At 54.9% G+C, this 26,047-nt stretch overlaps 6 protein-coding genes across 6 annotated transcripts; 3 read left to right on the forward strand and 3 right to left on the reverse strand.

Annotated features, from left to right (window-relative positions):
* Positions 1-150: 150 nt before the first annotated feature.
* On the reverse strand, positions 151-7,475 carry PG997_001863 (ATPase; the record flags this gene model as incomplete). The annotated part of the gene is made up of 8 exons (XM_066806178.1): positions 151-316; positions 385-2,158; positions 2,223-3,198; positions 3,253-3,919; positions 3,978-4,314; positions 4,472-5,911; positions 5,992-6,171; positions 6,227-7,475. The coding sequence occupies 8 exons, from the start codon at positions 7,473-7,475 to the stop codon at positions 151-153; spliced, it is 6,789 nt and encodes a 2,262-aa protein (XP_066673474.1).
* Positions 7,476-8,305: 830 nt separating this feature from the next.
* Positions 8,306-9,785, forward strand: PG997_001864 (uncharacterized protein; the record flags this gene model as incomplete). Its single annotated transcript, XM_066806179.1, has 2 exons — positions 8,306-8,567; positions 8,632-9,785. The coding sequence occupies 2 exons, from the start codon at positions 8,306-8,308 to the stop codon at positions 9,783-9,785; spliced, it is 1,416 nt and encodes a 471-aa protein (XP_066673475.1).
* Positions 9,786-9,945: 160 nt separating this feature from the next.
* On the reverse strand, positions 9,946-11,697 carry PG997_001865 (glycerophosphoinositol permease 1; the record flags this gene model as incomplete). Its single annotated transcript, XM_066806180.1, has 4 exons — positions 9,946-10,074; positions 10,142-10,825; positions 10,883-11,100; positions 11,223-11,697. The coding sequence occupies 4 exons, from the start codon at positions 11,695-11,697 to the stop codon at positions 9,946-9,948; spliced, it is 1,506 nt and encodes a 501-aa protein (XP_066673476.1).
* A 1,128-nt stretch (positions 11,698-12,825) lies between these two features.
* Positions 12,826-14,394, forward strand: PG997_001866 (PhoD-like phosphatase-domain-containing protein; the record flags this gene model as incomplete). The annotated part of the gene is made up of 3 exons (XM_066806181.1): positions 12,826-13,290; positions 13,343-13,966; positions 14,050-14,394. 3 exons carry the CDS (start codon positions 12,826-12,828, stop codon positions 14,392-14,394), a joined length of 1,434 nt encoding a protein of 477 aa, XP_066673477.1.
* Positions 14,395-17,044: 2,650 nt separating this feature from the next.
* On the forward strand, positions 17,045-20,661 carry PG997_001867 (P-loop containing nucleoside triphosphate hydrolase protein; the record flags this gene model as incomplete). Its single annotated transcript, XM_066806182.1, has 3 exons — positions 17,045-17,173; positions 17,300-18,824; positions 18,896-20,661. 3 exons carry the CDS (start codon positions 17,045-17,047, stop codon positions 20,659-20,661), a joined length of 3,420 nt encoding a protein of 1,139 aa, XP_066673478.1.
* A 1,581-nt stretch (positions 20,662-22,242) lies between these two features.
* PG997_001868 (uncharacterized protein) lies at positions 22,243-23,583 on the reverse strand (the record flags this gene model as incomplete). The annotated part of the gene is made up of 3 exons (XM_066806183.1): positions 22,243-23,049; positions 23,097-23,104; positions 23,307-23,583. The coding sequence occupies 3 exons, from the start codon at positions 23,581-23,583 to the stop codon at positions 22,243-22,245; spliced, it is 1,092 nt and encodes a 363-aa protein (XP_066673479.1).
* Positions 23,584-26,047: the final 2,464 nt, after the last annotated feature.

The raw sequence follows: 26,047 nt of genomic DNA on the forward strand, positions 1-26,047 counted from the left end.
CAGTCTTAAAGCAACCAATTTTCCATTTCCGAAGTAAACCACCAAATCCAGCCAATATGCACACCGAAGTAGTACCATGAATATCAATGCAAAACATAATCATCCTAAAACATCTCTGATCATACCAACTTGCTCAGGCCCCCAAATATCTCAAAACCCCTTCAGAGCATCCTCGGAAACGAAGTGCGACCCGCCCGCGCACCTGTACCCTGCGGGCTGCTTAATCCAATCGTAACCCATTGGACACAAGCCCTTCAGCTTCAGCTTCTTCTTGGATGCCTCTTCCTCCTTGCGCTTCCGGTCCTCCTCCAGCAGTCTCCGCACGATCTTCTCCCGGTCGGCGTCTGACGCAGCTTTTTCTTCTCCTCCAGCAGGCGCTGGTACTCGTCCTCCCGTTGCTGTTCAGCTCGCTTATCGCGCTGCAGCTGCTCCCAGACCGCATCGCTGACGCCGGCGTCGCGTTTCACATCATCGGATCCCGGTCCATTGTTGCTCCGCTTTGGTGACTTCGGCTCAGGGGTTGATGGTGGAGTCTGCTCTTCGTCTTCATCACTGGAACTTTGGGCATCGTCGGGATTGGTATTCGCGTTCGTTCCGGTATCGGTTCGTGGTGCGGTGGAGCGGTCTGATGCCGGCGCCACTTGGGGCGTCTTACCAACGGCCGACTTGGACTTTCCGGAATTACTCCGCGATTCCCGTTCCTGGATCATGGACCGCAGCACTATCAGTACCGCGTCCTCGTCGACGACGAACTTCCTGGTCTTGGCGCCTTCCCTAGACTTGATCGTCTTGCTGAAGATGGACTCGGCCAGTGTCTTGACGTCGCGAGCGTTGGCCCAGCCGGATTGGTGCGATAGGTGTAAGAACACCTTCTCGACGACAGCGGAAAACTGCTTTCGGGGCGTGACGAGCTGGCTCATGTCAAACGAGACAGCCTTGCCCTTGCTCTTGTGCTTGTTCTTGGCTTCCACGTCCCGAGTCTTGGACTCGAGCACGTGGACCATCAACTTGATACACTCCTTCGGGTTGAGGCTCCGGAACATGACCGCCTCGGGGAACCGGGAAGAGAGACCCTCATTGACCGAGGTGAGCCGGTCAATGTCTTTTTCGTAGCCGGCAAGGATGATGATCATCTTCTTATAATAGCGCTCTTTCGTTACACAGTCGACGATTTCATCGATCGCCTCCTGCGCGAAATGGCCCTCGGCCAACCGGTAGGCCTCGTCCACAAACAGGACCTTTCCGAGCGCGCGCTCGAATAGTGTTCGCACCTTGGGCCCCGTCTGCCCTAGGTACTGAGCCACGAGGTCGCTGGACGAAGCCTCCACTACCTCGGCCGTCGCTAGGAAACCCATATCGTAGAAGACCTTGCCCATCTTCCGGGCCGTCGTCGTCTTGCCCGTGCCCGGCGGGCCCTTGAACAAGAAATTAAAAGGGATGCTTTCCTTGGGGTCCATATCCAGCACCTTCATCGCCCGGACGGTCTCCTGGTAGCCCTCGAGCAGTGCCACCGTGTCCTCGGTGCCGATGGTGCCCTCAAACAGCTTCTTGACGTTGGTCTCGGACCTCTCGGCCCGGTCAAAGTTCTCGTCAAAGTCGCGCGCTTCCAGCACGGTCCGCGAGGCCGCTTCGCCCTTGCTGAGCCGGGCCTGGTGGCGCGCCTTGGTCGCGTCGAGGATGATGTCGATCTCGCCCGCGTTGCCGAAGTTGGGACGGTTTCGGGCGCGGTTGAGCATCTCCATCGCGACGTTCTTGGCCTCGCCCGTGGCGTCGTAGCTCTGCTGCTTCAGCTTGAGGTTCAGGATCTGTAGGAGCTGCTGGTCGTTGAAGTCCTCGAAGTTGAAGGCGGAGGCGATCGGGAACCGACGCGCAAGGCCGGGGTTGGTGTGCGGGCTTTCGAGCATCGTCTGCATTTGCTCCTTGTACCCGAGAAGCAAGACGCAGCGGTCGTCGCCGGGGACGAACTGGACCTCGGCCACGATGGTGTCGATGACGGCGGTCTTAAAGGGGTCTTGGTTGGAGCCGGTATGGCTATACAGGCCGTAGGCTTCGTCGATTAGCAAGACCTTGCCCACGGTGGAGGCTAGGATGCCCTTTGCCTTCTTCTCGGATCCGCCTATTACTGCGTCGATAAAGTCCGCCGGTTGCTTGACCACGACTACATACTGTCAGCATTTCCCCATATTCAGAGTCCGTGAATGTAATCTTGTATGTGTCCTTACCTTCGCCCTTTGATAGCAGCCCGAGATCCACCAAAATCTGACCATAGATCTTGCCCACAGTCGTCTTGCCCGTCCCGGGATTTCCGAGGAAGACCTTGTTCAACGAGTACTCCACGAGAGCCTCTTCCGCGAGCTCCCGGTCGTAGTTCTCCGTAGCGCTGTCGACCAAAGACTTGACATTCTGCTTGACGGCGTCCAGTCCGATCAGTTTGTTCAGCGCCGTCCACCCTTCGGACTTGGCCAACGCATCAGCGGGTCTCGGTCCGATGAGGTCGAGCTTGGTGAACAAGAAATCATCCGGAGCTCGTTTGTTCTTCTTCTGGCGCTCTCTACGGAGTCGCGATGCTTGCGCCCTGGAGATCCGGGCCAGGACGTTCTCCACCGTTCGCGCGTTGCCGAAGCCCTCCTTGCCTCGACCGCGGCCGATCCGCCTGGCTACGATGCGGCAGTACAGGCCCGTCGGTCCATCTTCGCATTTCATTTGCTTATTGTAGTGATTGTCAATCTTAAGCTTCAGGATGTCCAGTAGCTCCTTGTCCGTGTAGTCTGCAAACTTCATCTGCGTGGGGAACCGGCTGGGCAGGCCCGGGTTGTGGGCGAGGAAGCTCTCCATCTGTCTGTCGTAGCCCGCCAGCAGGAAGACAATCTTGCCCGTGAGGTTTTCCACCTCGGCGAGGAGGTAGTCAAGCACCGCCCCACCGCCCGGGCTGTTGCCGGAGGTCAGCTGGTAGGCCTCGTCGATGAAGAAGACGCCGCCGCCATTGTTGAGCATGTTGTCGACCAGCTTCTGACACCCGCCAACTCCGATGTTGGCAAGTTTGGCCCCGGTCGTCTCTTGGAATTTTGATCCGGGGAGGACTCCCAAGGATGTGAGGAATCGGGCGTAGATTTGTGCCACGGTGGTCTTTCCTGTTCCGGGATTGCCGAGTAGCTGGGATCCAAACCGTTGCTTGCTGAAGTCGACGCCTTGTCGGACCTAAAGCCTGTCAGTATAATGCTCTCAAAAGTGTAGCAGTAATATATAGCATACCTTTGTGTCAACTTCGCTCTTGATCTCCAAGAACTGGGTCTTCAAGTCTTCCAACCCAATCATGCTCATCAACTCATCTAATGGAGCATTTTTGACTCCTTCGGTCTGCTTTAAGTGTCCCCACTCCTCCTGCGCGTTCTCGGGGACACCTGGAACGCTGGAACCACTGCCGCTCGACGGGTTGGGCTTGCCTTGAGATGTATCCTTGGAAGACGCCGCGGCTTTCTTGGCAGCTGCAGCTTCCGCCCTCTCCTTCTGCATTTTCTTCACCTCCTCGTACTTCGTCCTGGACTCCTTCGTCGCCTTGAGCTCTTCTCGCTGTTTGGCCAAGGAAGACTTCTCGTCCTCTTCTTCGGCCATGTATTTGATCCTGCGCTTCTCGTGGTCGAGCTCATCCTGGATCTCTTGTAGCTCCCGGGCGTACGCTTTCTGTCTCTCGAGCCGCTTCCGCTCCAGCTCGAGGTCTCGCTTGATCCGCCGCTCCTGCTCTTCGTCTTCCTTGATGCACTTGTCGCAGCGGTCCTTTCGCTTGGAACAGGCTACCTTCCGCTTGTGTTGTCGGTCACAAACTAGGTCAACCCTTGTAGTGCATTCGACTTGCTTGTGGGATCGCTCTCGGTGGCAACGACGCTGGCAAACATGCTGACCGCAGTTCAGTTGCACTCCACTTGAAATTGTTAGTCAGTCGGTGTTCTTTAGGTATGTTCTGTCGATGTTCAACTTACCAGGACTCTGCACAGCCCCCATCGGGACAAAACTTGGCGTAGTCAGCCGGGTGGCGGATCAGTGCTTTGGTCTCGGGATGTTGCTCGCACTTGACGGGGATTCCATCGTAGAGGTTGTTGTTCTCCTTGAGGAGACCGAAGAACGTAGTCCAGAGCGAGGCACCCTTCTTGCTCTTGGTGAAGGTGTCCATGTTGCCCATCATGATGAGGCAATTCCGCGCCCGCGAGATCAGGACGTTGAGCCGCTCTGGGGACGACATGAAGCCAATATCACCTTGCTCATTGCCGCGTGTCAGTGATGCGATGACGATGTCGGACTCCTCGCCTTGGTAGTTGTCTGTAGTTGATGTCAGTATACCATGCACCTATGTCTTGCACCCGGTGGGGTAGTGTGACGTGAACGGGGTAAGGCCCGAGGGGGGAAAAAGAGTGAAAAAGAAGAGCGAGGAAATAGGAAAAGAAAAACAAAGGGTTATGTCAGATATTGCACTCACCGATGGTGGATAGTCGAATCTGTTTCTTCCCGACCTTCGAGGCAGCCTGTGTAATAAGACCTGCCCGCAGGAGCTCACCCGAATCAAGATCGTTCAGAACCGGGTCATTTTCGTTCTTCAGAGCCTCTCGGAGAAGGCGCAGCTGTCCGAGATAGGGCGTGAGTATCACCATGTCCCGGGTGCCGTAGCCCTGCTGTGCCAAGTACCTCACGATGCCGACGACCATCTGGGCCTCAAACTGGTTCTCCTTGCTGGCCTTGACAGTCGGGTCCCGTTTATCGGCTACGGAGCTGTTGGTGGTCTCGGGTTGCTCATGGTTGAAAAAGACGACCCTGTCTTGCAAGCCCAGGATAGATGGGCGATCTGCCGTCTGTGGGCCGTCAAGCAGTCCGGGATATGTCAAGGCCCGCGGGAAGAGGGAGATGCTGGGGTGCATGCGGTGCTGCTTCATGAGGGTCTGGAAGGAGTGCTCGTGCACAATCAGCCTTTCGAACATCGACATGTTGAGATTGTAGCCATCGCCCTTCTCGACCGATAGATTGTAATTGTTGATCTTCGGGCGTAGCTGCTTGTGGTCTCCGATCAGGATCAGTTGTTTGACGGAAGGCGCCAAAGCCGTCAGGATGTGTGCCTCTTGGATCTCGCCAGCCTCCTCGACAATCACAATTTCGGGGCTAGCGGCGCGGATGACATTCGTGTACATCGCCGCGGCCGTCGTCGTGCAGCCAATGATACGTTTGGAACGCAGTGTGTCGATATCGCGCTCTTTGAGCTGCTCCTGGACGCGTTCATGTACACTGTCCATTTGCCGGGCTACCTCCTCGATGGTCTCAATCTGTTCGATGTTGATGGCTTTGTACCATTTGTGGTAGTACTCGGTGCGCTTGTTCCGGTTCATGTTCCATACTTTATTGCAGTTCGGCGGGACATTTTGGGTGAAGATGCCTGGGTTTTCACCATTGAACCAACGGCGGAACAGATAGTCTTCCTGGATGCCTTTGCCCTTCTTGTCCACTCGTCTCCAATCATGGTCAGAGGACGGGATGGTAAAGGCTTGGTGGAAGTCGCTGTCGTCGTCGGAGAACTCGAGGTGCTCCATGATGGCGGTGAAGGAGACCGTAGAGTTGACAAGGGCCGAGAACCGAGACTGGAGCTGGGTATGAAGCTCCGACCATTCCTCTTTCAGCTTGTCAATGAGAGCCCAAGCATCGGCCTTTCGTCTGTAGGTCGATGTTTGCTTCGATAACAGCAGTCCCAGTGTGCGGTCTGTGCACTTGGATCCGAGCCTGACCATCTGATCCGCCGGGATATTGGCATCCATCAGTTCCTCGAGGAATTGGTCCAGGGCGTGGTTGGTGTAGCTTATGACCAGAATCCGATCTTTGGAACTGTCATACAGTGACTTCACGATCCACGAGCCAACCAATGACTTGCCAGTTCCTGCACGCCCAGTAAGTTAGCATTTGCTCAAGTGGACGTTTTGACATCTTGAGAGTATAGGGATTACTTGCCTGGGGGACCCTGTATAAGAGCCACCGGATTCGCCAAAGCAGCCATGAAAGCCTCGACCTGGGACGCGTCGACCCGTCGCTTCACATTTCCGATAGTCACATCAATACCACCGTCCGGAACATATTTGTACTCGTTTATGAGGCTAGTCCGTGCTACGCTTCTCAGAGGAGCGTCGAGATCGTTGGGCTCTGGCAGATCCAGGAGTAGCTCATGAAGGGGGGAGGTCCGTCATGTTCTGCAGACCTTTCAATACGGGCTCGTATGCAAAGACCGGAGTCTCCACCAGGACGAACTGGCAGCACCGCTGTGTCCGGAGGGCTAGCAGTGCTCGACCAAGAGCCTTGCTGTCGGTGAACTGAAGACAGACCACCGGAGGCTGCATGCAGAGCAGATCAACGTTCCGGTCGATGAAGGCGAACCCGTAAATGTCCTTGCCACAGACCAGGGCACCGAACGACTGATGCTTCAAGTAGTTCTTGTTGTCCTCAAGAAAGCGCTTGCACTGTGCTGGGTTCATGCTTTTCAACTGGCCCAGGCCTTGGCGGCACTCCACCGTGATCGAGCACTTCTTGCCTCTCTTCTCATCTCCGGCGTCTAGGCCGACAAGACCGAGATCACTGAGGATCTGTGCCGGACGACGAGGCTTCTTCTTACCCACGATGACTTGGTAATCCTCGCGGAGCTCCTCTAGCATGTCTTCTCTGAGCAGTCTGAATTGGTTGTCGAGGTGCATGCTTGCACGTGCTGAAGGCTCTGCTCCGTCTATGTCTCGAGCTCGGCGAAGGAATGGCTTCGCGGAAGCAAGAAACTCATCGGTGGTTGGCCAAAGTGAAATGCTTCGATAGTCGGCAAAGTCATTGTCGTGTCGACCACCCGGGGAATAGCTTGAGTCGGAACTCGTGTGCACCGTCTTCAGGTCGATGACCTTCTGTATCTTGTATGTCATTGCTCTGACTTCGTGCGAACCTGACTTCTGCAGTTTTCCACGAGCCATGGCTGCTTTGATGTCAGACAGGAAGGGTGATGCGGCTTCGTCTGTCGAAGAGACAATCTCGTGCAAGAGCCAGGCGAAGGGAAGCAGGTGCTCATCATCAAGGTCATCAAGGGACTTGACCAGTCCTTGCCACATAGTAGGAGGGTCGATCATGACAAGGATGGTCTGCCACAGGAGGCGCCCGTCTGTCAATGCCTTGACTGTGGGAGCTGAAATGTAGCGGGCAAAGCTGAGAGTGGAGGTCTTGATGAATCCGGGTGATACATCGGCGCGTACACTCGCTCGCACACAGTCCAGTCCGTGACTACTGGCCACGATGTTCTCGACGGCCTGGTCAGGAGATCCAACATTCTCGGCGGATTCAAGAAAGAGCTTCGCATCGCTTGCACTGTTGATAGGCCGCTTTCCAAGGATGGCAGCCTTGAACAACCGGCCAAGTTTGAGAGCTCGGCTTGAGGTGGCATCCTGTCCCGGGGCGGGAGTCTGAATGATAGCCATGACTTGGAGATGAGGTATGTGACCAAGGCCGGTTGGGGTACCTGAGTTGGCAGCAGAGTAAATGCAACGATAGTAGGGTGAACGAGGCGGTAATAGAGTAAAGAGACGTTGCAGGATATTGATAGGCAGCAAGCTAGGACAAAAGTGAGTTTCTGGTGATGCAATAAAGGCTACCGTAAGCAGCGGACTGCTCCAGTGACTTGTGGAATGTAAGAGAGAGAGAGAGAGCACCAACGTCTACCTAGTCTTGCTGGGCATATGGCTGACCTTGAGTGACAGACACCCGTTTGTACATGGTCGGAGCGACGATGTCGTCCATCCGTTTGACAGAGGCTTATCGGTCTCTAAGGCAGCTATGGTAGGTTGCCGCGTGCATGAAACTTCCCTGCGCTGCTGCACGCTGCGGGAGGCCCATCATGTCGGGAGTCGGGGTAGGCAAGGCAGCAAGGCAAACTCCAACCTTTTTATGGTACCGATGCGGGCGCCAACAGAGTTGACAGCACCGCCTCCCAACCAGGCCGCATCAGCCGGCCGAGAAATGAGGCCAACGCATAAACCCAAGGCAGATTCGGCCACGAAACGGCTCGAAGCTTCTGTGCAACTCGAGGCCCAAATTGAACCCAGGGTAGACGCGCACCGGCATCCGATGATGAAAGCGGTGGGCCTCTTTTGAAAATGCCAGGCAGCACCTGGCTGAGCCCATCCCCCTTTGACCCAACATCTAATGTCTTCGCTATATCAACTCCATTGTGCCTCCCATATGTCTCAAATGAACAACCTCTCATCTTCGCTCCTTATGGCATCTCTTTAAACCGTTAGCAACATCTGAAATGTACACCAATCATTCCCGCGGTAGCTCCTATTGGAGAGGCGGCGGTCGCTCGCGTGGCGGCAAATATCCCCCTCGCCACTTAAGACCCGTCACCACAGATGCTCCTGGACATCCTCTTGGGACTTTGGTCAAAGAGCTGCAATCGGCGGACCTTGCTGAGAAAGCCGCGGAACACGAGCAACATGCAACTATCACGGACTGCCAGCTAGTAGCATCCTACAATTGGACAAGCAGCCCCTCTCCGACCATGTTGATGCCGGGTAAGTGTTTCCTCCTTCACTAAGTCCAACTTCCGATCAGGGGTATTGATTAGAATATGTAAAGGTATGCCACCTCGCTGGAGCCCACTCAAAGAGCCCATCAAGCTACCCGAAGACAGCGGGGAGTACTTTCGAGACCGGAACGCTGCCCGATATCCGTCTCATCCCATGGAACCAGCCGTGGTCGCCGCGTTGACCGAAGCGCCCAACCAGTGTCGCAGCGCAGCAATCGACCTCGTCGCCTGCAGCAGCACAATGGGCAACCTCCTCCGTTTCCTCCGGGGCGAGCAGAAGCCGTTCCGAATTCTCGTCGAAGAGATCGGAGACACCATGTTCTTCATCCGCCGCGAGAAGTCGCCTACGGAGAAGATCCCGGATGTTCGAGGTTTCGGTCACACCTTCCCCGAGCACTACACCACCTGGGATGAGTCTGTCAAGACCTCCACTTCCCACCAGCGCCTTCTCAGCTACAGCTTCGGTGGCATGCGCTGCTTCGTCCGCTTCGAGGCAGATGGATATCTGCCGGCGGCCAATGCCCCGAGCAAGAAGAATGCAACTGCCAAGGCCAAGGACCCAGCCAATCTTGACGACCTGCTGACCTCACTCGGATCCACCACAGGCGAGACAGTCACCTCTACCGGCGGGCTCAATATCAAAACCGCCGGTGCCAAGGTAGACCAAAGCCAGGTCTTTGACCTCAAAACCCGCAGCTTCCGGCGCAAGGTCAACCAGGACACCCTCAGCGACGAGATGCCTCGGCTCTGGGTCTCGCAGATTCCCAACTTCGTCCTGGCCTACCACACCAACGGCGTCTTCGACGATATCCGGGTCCACAACGTGCGGGCCGAGGTGTCCACCTGGGAGAAGCTGCAACTCCCGGTCTTGGCGCGGCTCGCGGCGCTGCTTCACCACATTCGGGAGCTAGTCCAGGACAGTCCGGCGCACAGGCTCGAAATCTGTCACGTTGCGGAGAGACCAGGCACTCTTCAAGTTCGACAACAGCTTGCTGACGCGGGCGATGCGTTGTTGGAAGAAGTCAAGACTCAATGGCTGGCTGCGAGCGAGCATGGGGAGAAGGCCGGTAGATCTCCAGGGGGTTCCGACACGGACTCGGACAGCGGGATCAGTTTCGGTGCCAATGACGGGGAGGAGGACTTTACGGCTTGCTCGGATGTCTGTGGATACTGCGGTCATTGTGCTTTGGGCGATAAGGCTTGATGTCACCACACGGGGTCTTCGCGATTATCAGTCATATTTGAAATTATAGCAAGCAATGCAAGCTCTGATTATAGTAGTTACTACACCGTCTAAATCAATGACTTCTATAGAACGCCCTGTCTTTGGGAATCAGCTACGCTTGTCGTCGGAGTGGAAACCTTTAGTTCTCCACCTTCGGAGCTTGCAGGCCCATGTCGCTAGTATCATAACCATTCTCCTCCAGGTAGTTCCGGAAGCGAACATCCTCATCCTCAAGATTCTTAGGAGCCTGCAGAATTGGGTCAGTCAGCTTTGCCGTTTTTCCTTTTTGGGTGGAACTAAGCCGGAGAAGCTTCTCAGGGGAAGTCCAAACTTACATCCGGGATGAGGAACCACACGCAAAGCGTTCCGACGACGGAGATGGCACTGCCGATCAGGAATATGACCTGCTGGCCCTTAACCTTATCGTCGAAAGAGGCCAGGGCCTCGCTCAGGGCCGTGGTACCGATGGCAGCACCAGCCTTACCCACTGCGGCGGCGAAGCCAAGAAAGTGACCGCGAAGAGGCGTCGGGAAGGACTCGGACGAGACCAAGAAGTTGCAGTCACCCGGTCCCACGGACAGGAAGGTCTGGAAGAGTGCGTAAAAGACGACAAACAGCGGGAATACGTGCTGCAGCGGGACCATAGCGCCACCAATAACAAACCCGAAGACGCAAACAATGGACCAACCCAAGGCATAGGTCTGGCGGCGCCCGATGCGGTCCATGAGCAGGGCGCCGATAAACGAGCCGGGCAGCGCGAAGAAGTTGATCAGGGCGCTCCAGCCGATGCTCTCGATCATGGACTGGTTCTTGGAGAAGCCCGCCACGAGCGTGGGGGCCAGAAGGTTGAAGGGGTAGACGACGAAGTCGTAGAGGAACCAGGCGGAGCAGCAGCCGAGGAGGGCTTTCCAGTAGAACTTTACGGCAAGCCAGTAGGGTACTTTGCGCTGGATAGCGTGTTTCTGGTATTGTTCCGAGTCGGACAGACGCATGCGGAAGAAGAAAATGGATAGAGGCAACTAAACGGAGGGCTCAGTAAAATAGGCAAAAAGAGGAACCGTGCAGGGGCTGCTTACGACGATGCCGATGCCGAAGCAGATGCGCCAGATGCCGTCGCTTGGTTCGCCGCCGTAGGCAGCGATGACGATGAGGGATACGATACTGGATGCAACAAATCCCGAGATGATGGCGGCGTTGGTAGAAACGGCCACGAGCATGCCGCGTCGCTTGCGCATCTCCGGGGTACTGTCGGCACACTCCAAGGCCTGACTGGTGCATACAGTATACTCACCGCCTATAGAATGAGTACCACAGTTAGTAACCTCAGATCTCTAAAGTGGTCTTTGAAGCGCGTCATGGTGGGGATCAAAAGGACCGGACTCTAGAGTCTGTCGATAGGGAAAAGGGAGGACTCACCCGCACCCACACCAGCCACACCCCGACCAATGACCATCATCCAGAACATGCCCTCAACAGTCGTGCCATGCGAGGCCGTAGCAAGAATGATTCCGAAGACGAGGAACAAGGTGGTCAGGATGATGCCGACGCGGCGGCCGAAGCGGTCGATGCAAAGACCGAAGAACAGCATGCCGAAGACGTCGCCGATCAAGATGGAGTTAGACAGCCGTGTCTTGACTTCCGCGGTCATCTGTTTGGGGTACAGCTTGGCCAGCACCGTGTTCATGTAGCCGATGATCTGGATGTTGTAGCCATCGGAGAAGAGTGCCACGCCCTGGATCAGGACGTCGATCTTGCCGGCGGGCCGTTGTGCTGGGGCAGTAACAGCAGCATCAGCCGGAGTCACGACATCTTCCGAGGACGACGAGTTGGTCGTCTCGGAACTGTTCAGGACAGCAACCGCCTTGGGTGCTTCCTCTGCTCCCGTCATCATGTTGGCCAGAGGCAAGTTGCTGAGGTGAGAAATGGATGTTTTCCAACGTAATTGGCTTCACGCGGGAGCCTTTCGGAAAGCGGATGTGTTTGTCCCTTATATCATGCACGGTTGATCCTGACACGGATAGTCCTTATTCTAGAGCGGTTGCTTTTTCGGGTTGCTCCGACGGAACCGACCCCTGGCTCCCACGTGTAAGCGAACGCGTGCGAGCAGAGCAAATGACAAGAAATTCCCACCAGGAGCCAGACAGGAACATAATTTGAGTGGAAAATTTTCGTTTCTGCATACCGATGGTCTGGGAAGATGAATTGGCAATCTTGATTTTTTCCGCGGCACGTAGCCCCGGGATCAGGGTGCATCGGGGGTATTTACAGGGGACGTCGGAAAACGGATACGGCGCCCCCCACCGTTTGCGGGGCCTGCCATCACGACGAGAAGCCATCCAAGCCAGTGGTTTGAAGCACGTGGTCGTTGACACGATCGGGCCGTCGCGTCGGAGTTCCCATAGTTACATTGAACTCATTCATCAATTTTTCATTCTGGTTTTTTCTGCTAGTATTGGCAAGTTTTGATTTCCATTTGGATTTGTCGCCGTGAGACTCGGTCGCTTTCCGGAATCGATCTCGTTAGCCTCTCATAGGTGTCGGACTGCCTCCGACTTCAACTGAGTTGACTGTTACCGCGGCCACCAAGTCGCCCACGTGCGCATTCGGGTTAAGACATGTGTCGGCGGACATTTGCGCGGAACATGCCATGGTACGGATGTCGGCATTGAATACCATATTCAACGAATAACTCCGGAAACAACTGTGCCAGACAATTACTCAACTTCCTGTCACAGCTGCTTCCTTCTAGACAGCCGCGCAGCCCTGCTTGCCCGTCATCATGTTTATCATCCCGATGCTGGATGCGGTCATCGCAGCAACTACACTTACCTTGCGCTACTCGTCCGTCTTGTTCGTGCGGTTCGTAAGTGCCACCCTCCCTTTCGCCCCTTGCTACGTGCTACGGCCCCTCCAACTCACACTGGACAGTATCCGATCGCCCGGTACCTACCCCGGGTGTATGCAAATGCCGCTGCATACGCCCTATCAGCCCTACTGCAGCTGCATCTGACCCGCCGGAATGCACGTAAGGGGGCGCCGCAACCCCGTCTTGATTGCCCTATTGGGCTGGCTCGACGTGACTCGGCCACTACTCTCTTCGTTGACTGCCCTGGTTAATGTCCTCTGCGTACTCTCTGCAGTCGACTTTGTCTACCGGGGTCAGTATTTCCACCCAAGCCATGAGTTGTCCTTCTCCCGCATGGGCTACGTCGACACCACGTCTGCCCGGATCGTGGTCCGAGCCCCTCAAGCGTCGGTAGTGGAGTTGCACGCGAGACCCGACTACTCCGAACCGCCTGCCGAGGACTGGATATCCGTAATCGTCCGCGACCTCTCGGAAGAGACGGACTGGGCCGGAACAATGACGCTGGACGGACTTTTGCCCGAAACCACATACACCTACTCCACCAACGCCAGCCACTCCGGAACCTTCAAAACGGCCGCGGAGCACCCAAAGAAATGGACCATGATCCAGACTAGCTGCGTCAAGCCTTTCTACCCGTACAACCCCCTTAGACCACCCCCTCCGCATCAAGGGCCTCAAGTACCTCGGCCGGTACCTGAGCAATCACACCACCGAGTTCATGCTCTTCCTCGGTGACTTCATCTACATCGACCTGCCCTACCCGCTCGGCTGGACCCGGGAGCACTACACCGACCTCTACCGGCAGACATACGCATCGCCCAGCTGGACGCCGGCGCTGCGGGACCTACCCTGGCTGCACGTCTACGACGACCACGAGTTCGTCAACGACTGGTCCGGCAACGAGACGGGGCTTTACCGAGACGCGGTGGCGCCGTACTGGCACTACCAGGGCCACGCGAACCCGTCGTCACCCAGCGAGTTTGGCGCAGGGGCGACGTACTACACGTTCGCGCGCGGCGACGTCGCGTTCTTCGTGCTCGATACGCGTCGGTACCGGTCGCCCGCGGAGATGACCGACGGTCCGGGAAAGACCATGCTGGGGCCGGCGCAGTTGGAACATCTCCGAAACTGGCTCCGGGACGAGCCGCGGTGGAAGGTGGTCGTGAGCAGTGTGCCCTGGACCCAGACTTGGGTCAGCCCGGATCAGAGTGATCGGTGGGCCGGCTATCTGCACGAGCGGGAAATGATATTCAAGTGGATGAGGGAAACGGATGGAGTGGTTCTGCTAAGCGGCGTAAGTTTACTCCGGTCGTCTACCTTCCCCCTTAATACTCTACAAGCCTTGGAATGTTTCATGAAGCTAAACAAGCATAACAGGACCGCCACGAACACACCACGACCTTGTTCCCTCCCCCGTCGGGGCAAGAAGGCAAAACGCTCATCGAGTTCTCGACGTCGGCCCTGAACCAGTTCTACGAGCCCTTTGACCGGTTCCACGTCCCGGTCCAGGGCGGAGACGAGGCGGTGTACAACCACTGGCGCGGCAACTCCAAGTTCGCGTCCATCTCGTTTGACACGACGGAGCCGGGGCGCTGGGCGGTACAGTTCGACCTGATTGTCGACGGAGAGAAGGTCTGGGATTACGAGTGGGTGTACGAGAGGGCGGCGTTGGGCCGTGAGCCGGAGCCGGAGCCGGCTTCGAGGGGGTTTTGGAAGAAGTGATGAGATTTGTTACAATGGGACAGTCTCTTACTTGGGACAGCGGACGTAAGGAGCGGGTATGGCTATTAGGGCCACATACATCCTTGATTCCTAGGCATCCTAATTCATTTACTTCCGGATATTGTATATAGCAGAGGCCAGACGAGGTCGAAACGCGCCCGTTCGATCGGTAACCGCGTCAGGTCGTCGCCGCGCTTCTTGTCGACACTGAAGGCGTGGGCCCGCGCTACCTGCGCATAGTTACAGTCCTGCAGACGTCCTTTCACGATGATGGAAAGGGCGTGTCCAACACTGAAAAGGCTGCAGTTCCAAATCATAGGATATTAAATATTTATTGAACAGCAAAGAGCGTTAAATAATATATAAAGTGTTAATTAAAAGAAAGAAAGAAAAAGATAAAAAAGAAAAATACTACGGTATTAATAAATATATAAATAAAATATTTAACGTAGCGCGTTAATCGCGTTAAAAGGCGAACCCTTATTTTTTATTATTATAATATACTTTTTAATTAATTTATTATATAAGTTAATTCACTTCGTAAATAAAATAAGTGTATTATAAATTAATAACTTATAAAATAAAAGTAAGGATAAGTAATGGCAGAATTTGGTTCTGTACTTGCGAGCATGGTGGGGTACATGGTGTCGGCAGCTACCCCTGCAGAGTGGGCTCAAAACGGGAACTATAAGAGAGTGTAGAGAGGACGCAGGTTTCGCTAGCGACTGTATTTACCGGGACTCTACCGGAAGGTGCGTCCTCGCGCTCCTAGCCGTTCATGTTCCGGAGCAAAAGCGACCAATTCGGTGACTTGTTCAAGTCAATGTCGTTATCGCATGAGTCACATTCCAGCGCACTGGAACGCTGTCAGCGGCTTCCTGCATATTCCGACCTTCCATGGCGCGACCGCAGAAACGAAAGAGACAGCGATCTCGCACGCCTCGGGACCGCTCGATCTTTCCTTGACCACTACCTTGCTTTCACGTCAATACTTGCACGTGCAGATTTCAGCTACATATGCCCGATCCTTGCCATCGAGAATACAGTGCATACTTGCGAGTTATGTTTGTCATGGATCCTGAAAGCGCGCAGAGTGAGCCAGTGGAGCAGGCGTACAGTTATACGCCTGCCTTAATAGGTCTAGTGCGTTCCAGCCCTCATCAGCGACAGCGCTACGACACTTGTCGCTTCCCCCTTTCTTCATGATTGCACTCTGCAGACGATAGGCCAGTGGAGTCCAAGGTCATCCAGGCCAACGGTGTCCACAGTGCATTCCGAGAAGAAAGATACGCCTCTTGTCAGCAGCAAGCTATATGTACAGCTAGTTACTAATGCCGAGTTGATTAGGCGTTCGTACATGGTATGTAGTGCCGAGACGTTTCCCTATCTGGCCCCCTCGTGGTATCGAGGGGGGATTCGAAGATTGCCTGTACATATCACTTATCAGGTAATAGGCGTCGCGGCAGAAGACGGCAGCAGCGGCACGGTCTGGGTAACGCCGCATCATAGCTACTTGTCGTCGTTACGCATTCGCAGGGCATGGCCGGACGGGCGGCAGATGATGGCAGTCTCTGTCTGAGGCAGCTAGGGAAGGTGAACGGAATGCCCGAGGGGGACGACGAGGGCTGCGGCGGGCCTCTGCTCCTTCGCTCCGTACACGAGAGCAGCCAAATGCTACTTGTGGAACCTAGGCTCAGGCCTTCTAATCGTCGAAGAAAGCCCTGTAAATTGCCCGATCTTGGAACGCCCCCTGCTACATCTTTACCGACAGCCAGATCGCGCTCCGTTAGACGCAAAGAACTAGCTACCTGGCCAGGGAGCTGACAACCTGGCGGAAACCCTCCAGCATCCTGTCCAACTCCATTGGTGTCCTGCGCACTCTGGGATCTGGGACAAGGAGATAGCCGACAAGCTAGCGAAGAAAGGGCTCCAGAAACCCCCTCCACAACACGATCGTCAAGGCCAGCTCGTATCTCTCAGCTGGCGGAAGAGCCAGATTCACCAGAAGGTGAAAGATGGAAATAATTATAAGACCTCGAAGAACAGAATGAAGACCACGGCCGGCGCGTTCACAGCCTGGAGAAGCAGTACCGATTGCTGACTAGAAAGCCGCCGAAGTTTGTAAAACGGAGCGGTAATAATTCGAGATTGGTTGTTGTATCGGTGGATCTTGTGGGGCCACCTTGCGCCCGGGGTGTTTCGGTACCTACAACCCCGCTATCCGTAACCGAGCTAGCAACAGCTACCCCTCTAACAGCTGCCCCTCCAACAATATCCCTTTAACTAACAACCCTTCCATTATTATGTACTTCTGACAATAGGTGAGTGCAATGTGAGCGGTACTGTAAGTGTTTTTTCTTTTTTTTTTCAACCTTAAATAATATTGTTGTTGCCTTGGCCTGATTGTTTTCGCAACATTTTTACCTACTAAGGTAGCCTACCTCACCACTCGTTCACTCTAACTTCGTTACCAGCTCGAGACTGCCATCGTTTGCATTGCGCAACGTTCGACTTCATTTTGGCGGTCTGTCTTCCGATTGTCCAACTTCTTTTTATCTGCAAACGCGTCCGGCAACACTATCTTCCATCCTGCCTGCTATTCATCCGCACCTAGTCTGCTGCGCCGGCCTCGCAGTCGATATACGCATCCATGAACGACCCGGCACTATGGGGCCCCGACCACGTCGTGGCGGCGTTTCGCGAAGTGTGGCCCGAAATGCCGGACGACGTCGAGAACGCCATTTGCCGGCATGAAATTACTGGCCTCTCTCTCCTTCCAGTCACGGACCAGCAACGACAGAACATGCTCTTCGAGACTCTTGGGATCTAGCAGTTCCCTTCGAAATTGATTCTGCTCGATTTTCTCGACAAGCTGCGTGCCTCGCATGCGGAATCCTCCCAACAGCTTGCCACGAGACCCAAGCGCAATCAAGACTTCCCCCTAACTCCCGGTACGAAGCGGCGCCGAATTCAGCCTACGACCGTCTCCTCCCAGCTAGCCGACCCCCTACTTCCCCAATCTACGCCTTCTGGCCTGTGGTTTAAAAAGGACGGCCTGCAAGCCATCGACATTTTGGGTCCCGACTCAGATCCCGCTGCCGACGGTGGTGATCGCCGCATCAATATCCGAACCTACGGGCCCAGCTACAGGGGGCATCAGCGTCAAGCCAGCCGCCTTCTCACACGATCTTTCTTGTCCACCGCAGGCGAACCTCGCCGATCCAAGCTCAAACCCGACCAGCTAGCACCACCAAACCACCCGCTGCACGATCCAGTCCTCCCTCCACCTGGCGAATCCGATGACGAATATGACTCGGAGACGTGGGCCGAGTTGCAAGAGGACATGGTTAACGATGGGGCGCAAAGCCAGCACGACGGTGTTCGACAGTATCTCACTACCGACCAGGCGCGAGATGAGCTTTCCCAGGCGGTAGAGCGGTTCGGAAACGACTGGGCTCGGCGCAAGGCCCGGCAACTGGCATACGACGCGCCTCGCATCTGGGAGGAACTGCATACTCGTACCAGCGCCGAGACCACCCGCAATCTCAAACAACGGCTGGCAGAGCTTAATCAACGAATTGACCGCCTGCGCCACCAGCTTCTTTCTCCTCCCAACGAATGGCGCACGGCCGTCGAACTGGTCGAGGCTGCCGCCGCTATCAAGCCTTCGGCAGAAGATCGGGCCTTCCTCCTTTGGAAGATGCGCCTAGCCGTCCAGGTCAGTCCGCCCGAGCGCCCATCGCTAAGTCGGCGCCGCAAGCCCAAGGCTTCACGGCCAGCCCAGCGTAATGTCGACAGCGAGGATCTGGATAGCGACTCGGGGTTCAGTTTCGAGGATGTCCAAGAGGATATCGATAGTGAGGAAGACTTAAACAGTGAGTCCGATAAAGCCTCCGCCGGCCCTAGCTCGAAGAAAGGCTCTGCCCTGTGTGTTATCGACCTAACCGAGAACTCGGAACCGGAACATCATGATGGCGAGACTGGCGAATCGCCGCCTCCTCTCGCAGGGTCGGGTTCCGGTTCGGCTTCGTGCGTTATTGACCTGACCGGAGATGATGCAGTACAGCCAGGTGAAGAGCAGCAGCATGAACGGGAAGAGATTGAGGATGAAGACGTCCACACTATGCACGCCGCGATAGACCAGGTCGACCAGAGCTCCTGGGGGCGCTGCTGTCGTCTCTTTAGGCACGAGATCGGAAACACTGGCATTGCGGAAGGACACAGATATCACTTCCGTGGTACCAGATTATCACTGCATCCCTACCAGCTATACGCGGTGTATTGGATTCTAACGCAGCCGTTGCGACAAGTAGCCGGTGCCGTCCTGGCAGATGAGATGGGCTTGGGCAAGTCCTTCGTCGCCATTGGGCTAATCGTGACCCGATCTCGGCTGCTTGATGCCATGGAAGATTTTAAGACTCATCCCAAGCGTCACGCGAGCCAGGACGGTACACGGCCATGCTCGGATCCTTACGCCTATGGGATCAGGTGCCCGTGTGAGAGAGGGGGGAGACTAGACAACTGGCCCTTGACTACGTCAGCGTGGGCCCACAGGCCATTTTCACCCCCAAGTCTATTGTCCAAGACTGGGTTGATAAGCTGGAACAGACCCTAGGAGATCTGACCGGAGAGGGCGAGTTTCGACTCCACGTGACTCTCCCGCAATCCAAATCTTCGGCAAAGCTCGAGACCTACCGTCTAACCAAGACCGAATCAAGCATCCTACAGGCAGACATGGAAGGACACCAACCCGAAAACCAAAAGCAACGTGCGGTACAGGGGCAGAGGAAATGGACCGCTCCAGACCTGCGCATTTCGCCTTGCAAGGGACAAGCGCGTCAGATCGTTGTCGTGAACAGTAGCTACCCGGCAGGATTGTTCAACTTCTTCGAGTTTGAGATCAGACGGCCAAGATCCCAAGAGTTTATTGCTTCGGTATTTCAGATCTGCCTCGGATTCGTCGTGGCGGACGAGGTTCACGAATACAAGGGGCAGAAGTCGGCGCCTCCTAAGCTTATCGAGGTTATTCGAAGTATTTGGAAGCATGGTCATGCGCCTTTTTGGCTAGGGATGTCCGGGACCCCTAATGAGAGAGGTCCCATGGATCTGGCGGCGCAAGTGCATTACCTAGAAGATGTTGCATTGAAGACGTGGCCCGGGATGAACCAGTACCAGGCTACGGTTCGCCAGCTTGAAGGGCTCCATAAACTTCATAAGGCAGCATACGTACTCATGGCACCTGGCGCAGACACGGAGGCGCGACAGGAGTACCTCGCAAAACGTAAACATTACCATAATCAACAAGCGCCAATTTACAGCACATTCCTAATGCGGCGCCGTTTGGACAGCACATTCCTAGACAAGCCGGTGTGCAAACTACAGCGGGTGGTACCCATTACGAAAGACTGCCCGGTAGACCCGAGCTTCCTCACTCTCTTCCGACCGTTAGAGGCGGAGTTTGAGCAGTACGTCGAGGAGACGCTCGGGGCTAGGATAAGAGTGTGGCGCGATCAAGGCTCTCGGCCCCAAGACAAACCCACCCGTGAAGGAGTTCTCCGGTCAAGCCTTACCCGGCTACGGGACCAACGGATTTATGCCGTGTTTCCTTCACTGCTACGGCTGTACGACGAAGGGCGCCTGCCCGACCTTCCACCTGTCAGACCCGAGGCTGTGGACGAACATATGCTCGTTGTGCGGTCGTCGAACCCCGAGGCAGCGAAACGTTCTCCCTTTTACAAGCACATCCTTGACATCGCCGGCAATTCGACGAAAATAAAAGAACTAGATGCCATCCTCGATCACGTCCTCGAGGACCGCCGAGAGCATCCACAGAAGGCTCGCGCCGTGCCTAAGAATATATTGATATTCGCCGAGGTCCCGGCCAATACATTCCTCGTGTATTTGTACCTGTTGCGCCGTCGGTCCCACCAGTTCGATCTGAACCTGGTACATCGTCAAGTGACGCACGCTGACCGCTTAGAAATGATCGATGCTTTCCGCGCGTGGGATAACGAAAGGCCAGTGATACACATCTGTACTCCCCGGCTTGGCGGGAGTGGCATCGATATGACTCGAGGCTCTTACGTAATTTTTGTTGACCTCACCCTTATGCAGAGAGACGAGGACCAAGCGATCGGCCGGGTGAACCGCCCAGCCCAGACGATGCCGATCGAAGCCTACGTTCTCAAGGCTACTGGTGCCAGAGTAGAGGAGGTAATTGGCGACCGCAAGAGGACGCGCAAAACGCTGTCTTGTAGCAAGAACTAGATATTAGGTTTTGCCGAACAGTGGTTAATAGAGTATTGGTGGAAAGGGGTAACGATATGGATTTTTGCTCGATATATTCGCTTTTGTATTAGGGATCACGTCTGAATTGTACGTTAAGTAGTGTAAACTATCGTAAACTATCAGCAATAGCTTCAATCAATCGACGAAGCTTACCTTGGAACTCGGCGATACCACAGACTATATACCGCCTCAATACTCCTTCATTATACTTATAACTTAGTGGTTGTCTATTGATTATAGCGAACTGCATTATTAGTGAGTCGGATAAATATTGCGTGACGATGCTGTGCATGTGCGCTGACGACGGCCTTTACCGTCTTTATCTTGATAATATGATCAAGGGCCTTCACGGCTGTGACTCTCCATGGGAGTTCATAGGCCGGCTCGATCCTGACCGCGATCCGCGAGCGCTTCCACCAAGAGGTACGTCCACCCCTCCCCGTCCCGGCCGCCGCCCAGATATCATTTTGTCTCACACTAACCGCTCGCAGCCGTCTATCCGCGAGCTGGAGAGGCATCTCATCCTCACCGGCCTGCGCCCCAGCGCCCCAGCGCCCCGGCAATCAGCGTCGCGTTCCTTGCCCATTTCCGAGACCTCAAAGGCATTCGCAACTAGATTTTGCAAAGCGACCAGCGGATGCAGGGCTTCCTTCTGCTGGCGTACCAGATCAGCTCCGACTGGATGCGCTCTCGCTGCGATCGCTGCCGCCCCGCCTCGAGGGACGCTAGCTCCGGCCCTAGCGACACCCCGCCATACCCATCGACGGCTTCCACGGCGGCGTCTGCAGCAATTGTCACTCCCTCGAACCCCAGGGCATCGACCGTCAGAAGTTGGAAGGCCGTATTGTTATCATTTTGCCAAACTATCCAAGCCCCAGGATCTGCTTTTTTGAACTCGCAAGGAATGGTCGGGACAGGATAACGAGGCTAGCCAAGGCTGCATGTGCGCGCCCAGTGCTAAGTGGTGCATCATAACCAACACCTAATTACTATTCATTATAGCGTTGTAACAGATCAGCCCAAACTATTACATAGCAAAACTTGTAGTAAAACATCAACCCGACTAAGTCTTCTTGCCCCTGCCGGTTTTCTGCGACATAATTGTCTAATGTTGTGACACCGCCGCCTCGCTTCGGTGTAGCTTCTCGGCAATCCAATGCTAGTCTTTGCCCTTCTTTACCTACGCATTTAGCCGGTACTCTTCTAAATCGGACTATCGGCGGCGCTTGGCTTGTTGGTTTTCCTCTAGAATAGAACAGCCCGTGGCGTTCGACTCGTCACCATTACTTTGACTGTTACTATTATTCGCACTGTTAGTATTTTCATTATTTGATAAAGTTTCCCTTTTACCCCTTGGCTGGATAGTGGTACCCTTGTTGTGGGTGTAGTCTAATTTGACTGAGGCACTGCCCTGTACACTGCCTTGTACAGTAGCCCTTCCTTGACAGGAGTCATAGACCAAATTTCGAATAGATCCGATAAAGAGCTGGAGCAGTACCTTGGTTGTTTCGCCGTCCGATAAGGTGGTTCGAGTGGTGAGTAATTTTTCCACGCCGTTCGTTAGCTGAAGGAGATATTCTGGATTAAGGCCATAAGCGTGACATATCGTTGTCGACATGCCTGCCGAGTGGCTAAGCTTCCGTAGTGGAGGATGGTGGTTTGAGCCTGCGGCAAGGCTTTTAATATCTTGGACATTCCGTCCGTTGAGGGTAGAGTTCGGAGCGACCGTTGACTCGGGCGAGATCGAAGACCGAGTTTGGGAACTGGTAAGGGGTTAAGGGGGTTAAGAAGTGGAATCGAGTTCCGCCCAAGGTGATTCCCTTTATGCGACAGGCGATTCGAGTGGGATGTGAAGGGTTTCGGGCTGCTTGGTGCTACCCGACGAAGTTTGGAAGCCCGAGTGGATTGTGTCTGGCGCGGACCCGGTGATCGGCCATTGCGCGGTACTGATCGAGCACGAGATGGTAACGAACGTAAAGTCCTTGTTGTGGTGTCTTCTTGCCTGGTCCGTTTCGCAGGCCGGGGTCCATCGGTCCCGTTGGCACCCTCGACTCCTTCGCGACTGCGCTTTCCCCGACCAGCTGTCGTCTGACTAGCATGCGCCAGTGTGTCCTTCGGGCCTGAAGCTGGGCATGAGCGATCAAGGTTACCTGCCTGGTTGGTATCTGCGCTGAGGATGGCAGCGACTGGCTCCTCGACAACAGCAGTAAGGACTGCAGAGGCCGTGCTATCGGGTTTGGAGAGGATAGACGCCACATTACTGTCCGCGCTATCGTCGGCGGTGTTTTCTGGGCGCGGAACTGGTATTTCTCTGTCGCTATCGGTGCAATTCCCGGCACTCTGATCGTCTTCGACTTCTGCTTCACGCTCTCAATATTAGTAAAGAGCTCCTTATTCGCATCTCTCGTACTTACCCGTGTTACTGCAGCTTGTACCATCCTCATTTATTGGACTTAACCGTACCATAGAAGCTGTCGCCAAGTTATAGACCGGCGGCTGAGATTCTAAAGGTATCAACTCTCTAGGGGAAACATATGTAGATAGAGGTTCCAAACTGGCCCGGCTGGTGTAGAAAGGGCTAGACTCTGTGCCCTTGGTCTCAAGTTAGGGGTAGAGCTGCTGACCCATTGAATCTATGCTGTCGCCAATCTCAAGTTCCGATACCGGTGTCTCCAAGCTGTAGGTCATTGGCTCACATCCTTGGCTTTGCTGCCCAACTTCTTCGAGAAGGACTCCAAAGCCAGCACATGAACCATCTATGCCGACGCTATTACATAACTCTGGAAGCTGTTCGCGTCGCTGGCGTTCAAGTGCCCTCTGTACCCGTCTTTCTTCTTTGTCCTCGTAGCGCTTCTTTATGGAATCGATGCTGTCCGTTTGTTGAAACTTTGCTGGAGGCATTTTGAAAGTGATAGCTGAAGAAGGAAAGGGCAATGATGGTATTAACATCGTATCGTCAGCGAACCGCGGGCTTTATGTAGGCGTCAGATCTATGACTCGGCCACTCCAGTTCAAGTTGCACCTGTAGCTCAAGTCCAATCTTGAGTACACCCCCTCGTGCTAAAACGCCCGTACTTGTCACCGCCACCATATTTGTCCAACCCGCAGCACCCCAAATCCTACCTTATGCCAAGTCCGGAAACCACCTACGTCGCACTGTTGGCAGCGAAGAGAACCACCATTTGCACAGAAGTGCTCCACTCCACCATTGTCTACCTAATAGCTGGCTAGGAGCCTAGTAATCGAGTCGAAGGTGATCGACGCTAGGACTCACCCCCTATCGGGGGGTTCTGGCTAGAGAAAACCGGAAGCAACGCCGGGGTTCGGTAAGCCAATATGGTGGCCTCTAGCGGCGCGGAAAGGGGTCACGCGCCATTCAGTCTGCCCCTGCCCTCTCAACGCTGAGACCTGGTCCAAACTTGGCACATGCATGAATGGCCTGATGTTCCACCTCGGGCACATAGCAACCTTGGAGTGTAGTTCAGCGTATCGTAGGCAGGCGCGGATAACAGCAAGACCGACAAGCGACCGATGCACGGATACCATATCTGGCTTTCGTTAATCGAGTCGAGTCCGTGATCCTGTTCACACCCGAAACTTTCCCAATGCGGAAATTTTCCAAGCCAAGATCGGATCCCATCTGCCCGTTGCAGCAGGTGTTTAGGATTTGTTGTAACAGACAGGCATGTCAGAGTAGCAAGCGCGAAGCAGAAGCACTGATCCGCTCGCCGGCTCACCAGCCGGCTCATCGCTGCCTCTGACATGGTGGAAGGGGTGGAGAGTGATGCCAGGACGAATCGGAAGCCCCGTCAGGGCTCCTATAGCCTGTTGACCTGTGCCTTGAGTCAAGTCGAAAAAGGGGTTGCCTGCCATGCCGATGAGACCTGCCTTGCCACAAGAGTAATAGGCCTAAGGCGTATGACGAGTGCCCATATTAAGGCGAACCCCATTTAGCAGGATCTTAGGGGGAACCCGCTCACGAGTGGTGCAGTAGGTTTAAGGCACTCTATCCACGGCGGTCGGGCCCTTGGCTCACGTATATGTGGCCTGGTGCACTCTACCCCGTACATACATGGCCCTAACGGACCAGCTCGTCGCATGCAGATGCGTATGACGGCAAGGCCGAGACGAGAATTTCCCAAAGAGGTAACTTTGGGCTGAAGAGGTCGTCATCGCTAACAAACAATGCACCACTAAACCATCCCAATTCCCAGGAGACTATCGGGGAGGCCGAGGCCAGTGGTTAGGATTCGTCCTGTAAATACCCACGCCTGTCCCAGTGATTGTCCGCGACGTTTGTCACGTCCGGCCAAGTCCAATAGCTCCGCTCAGGACTGGGAGGTTTCTCAATGCGGGAATTTCGCAAATCAGAGCCGATCCCGCCTGCCCATCGTAGTAATGGCTGCAGACTCTAGGCTGTACTAGCGGATAACCGTGTCCAAATGGCAGGCACTTGGCGCAGAACGCTCATTTGTTCACCAGATTACCACTACCCCTGACAGGATAGAGGGGGATATACGAGACGCATGCCACAATGAGTCAAGGATTGGTGTCTTCTCTGACCGGCTGACCGCTGCCTCAAGACGCTGGCTTCATTCTCGCTCGAGGTGATATTGCCTCTGCCAAGGTCGAAGAGAATGACGCGAAGGGATGCCAGGTTGTACCCAGTAGATCCTACCAGCCCATTTACCCTCGGCAGAGCTGGCTTCCTTCGATAGGCTGTCCTGAGCAAGTCCCAGGCAGTCCAAGTCACACCATAGCAAGACCCTGCCACATGAAGGCATTGCCAGACGCACGCCACCTCGTATATGCAAACCCTTCCTCGACGTCACAGCCTTTCTTGTAGGCGAGGAGCCAGGATCGACGCGAAGTCCCCCAAAGAGGCAGTTCCGTTGGCATTGACGCCGTCGGGATCATCAGCTGATGTGTCGTATAGCTCTAGCGCAGGGAATCCATGCCGATATTGAGAATAGGATAGGAAATCGTCCCAACGGATATGCCCCGGCTAGACGACGGCTGCCTTCCACTCCACTCCCTCATTGCGCCATGCATACTGCGATTTCAGGACAGCCGATGAACCTTTTGGACGTCTCCCGGCTGGTTCCAATCTTCGCCACGACGTAGATGAGTACCTGATGAGAACCCTGACTTCGGGCGTTACGAGGAGGTGGTCGGTCAGGGGGTGCACTCCGTGTTGGTCGTCGACAGTCGTAATGTGGCACGAGTCACGGCCAGATCATGACATGCATGACTTGAAGCCTCAAATTACCAGACTCGGTAGGTGCCAGGGGTCAGCCAGCCACTCAGGGCAATAGCTGGTCACAGTAAGACTTTATGTTGCGCAGCAATGGGGAAAATAACGGTT

Source organism: Apiospora hydei, assembly GCF_038363865.1.
Source record: "Apiospora hydei strain CBS 114990 chromosome Unknown utg000003l_segment0_segment0, whole genome shotgun sequence".
In the NCBI taxonomy this organism is placed as follows: Eukaryota; Fungi; Ascomycota; class Sordariomycetes; order Amphisphaeriales; family Apiosporaceae; genus Apiospora; species Apiospora hydei.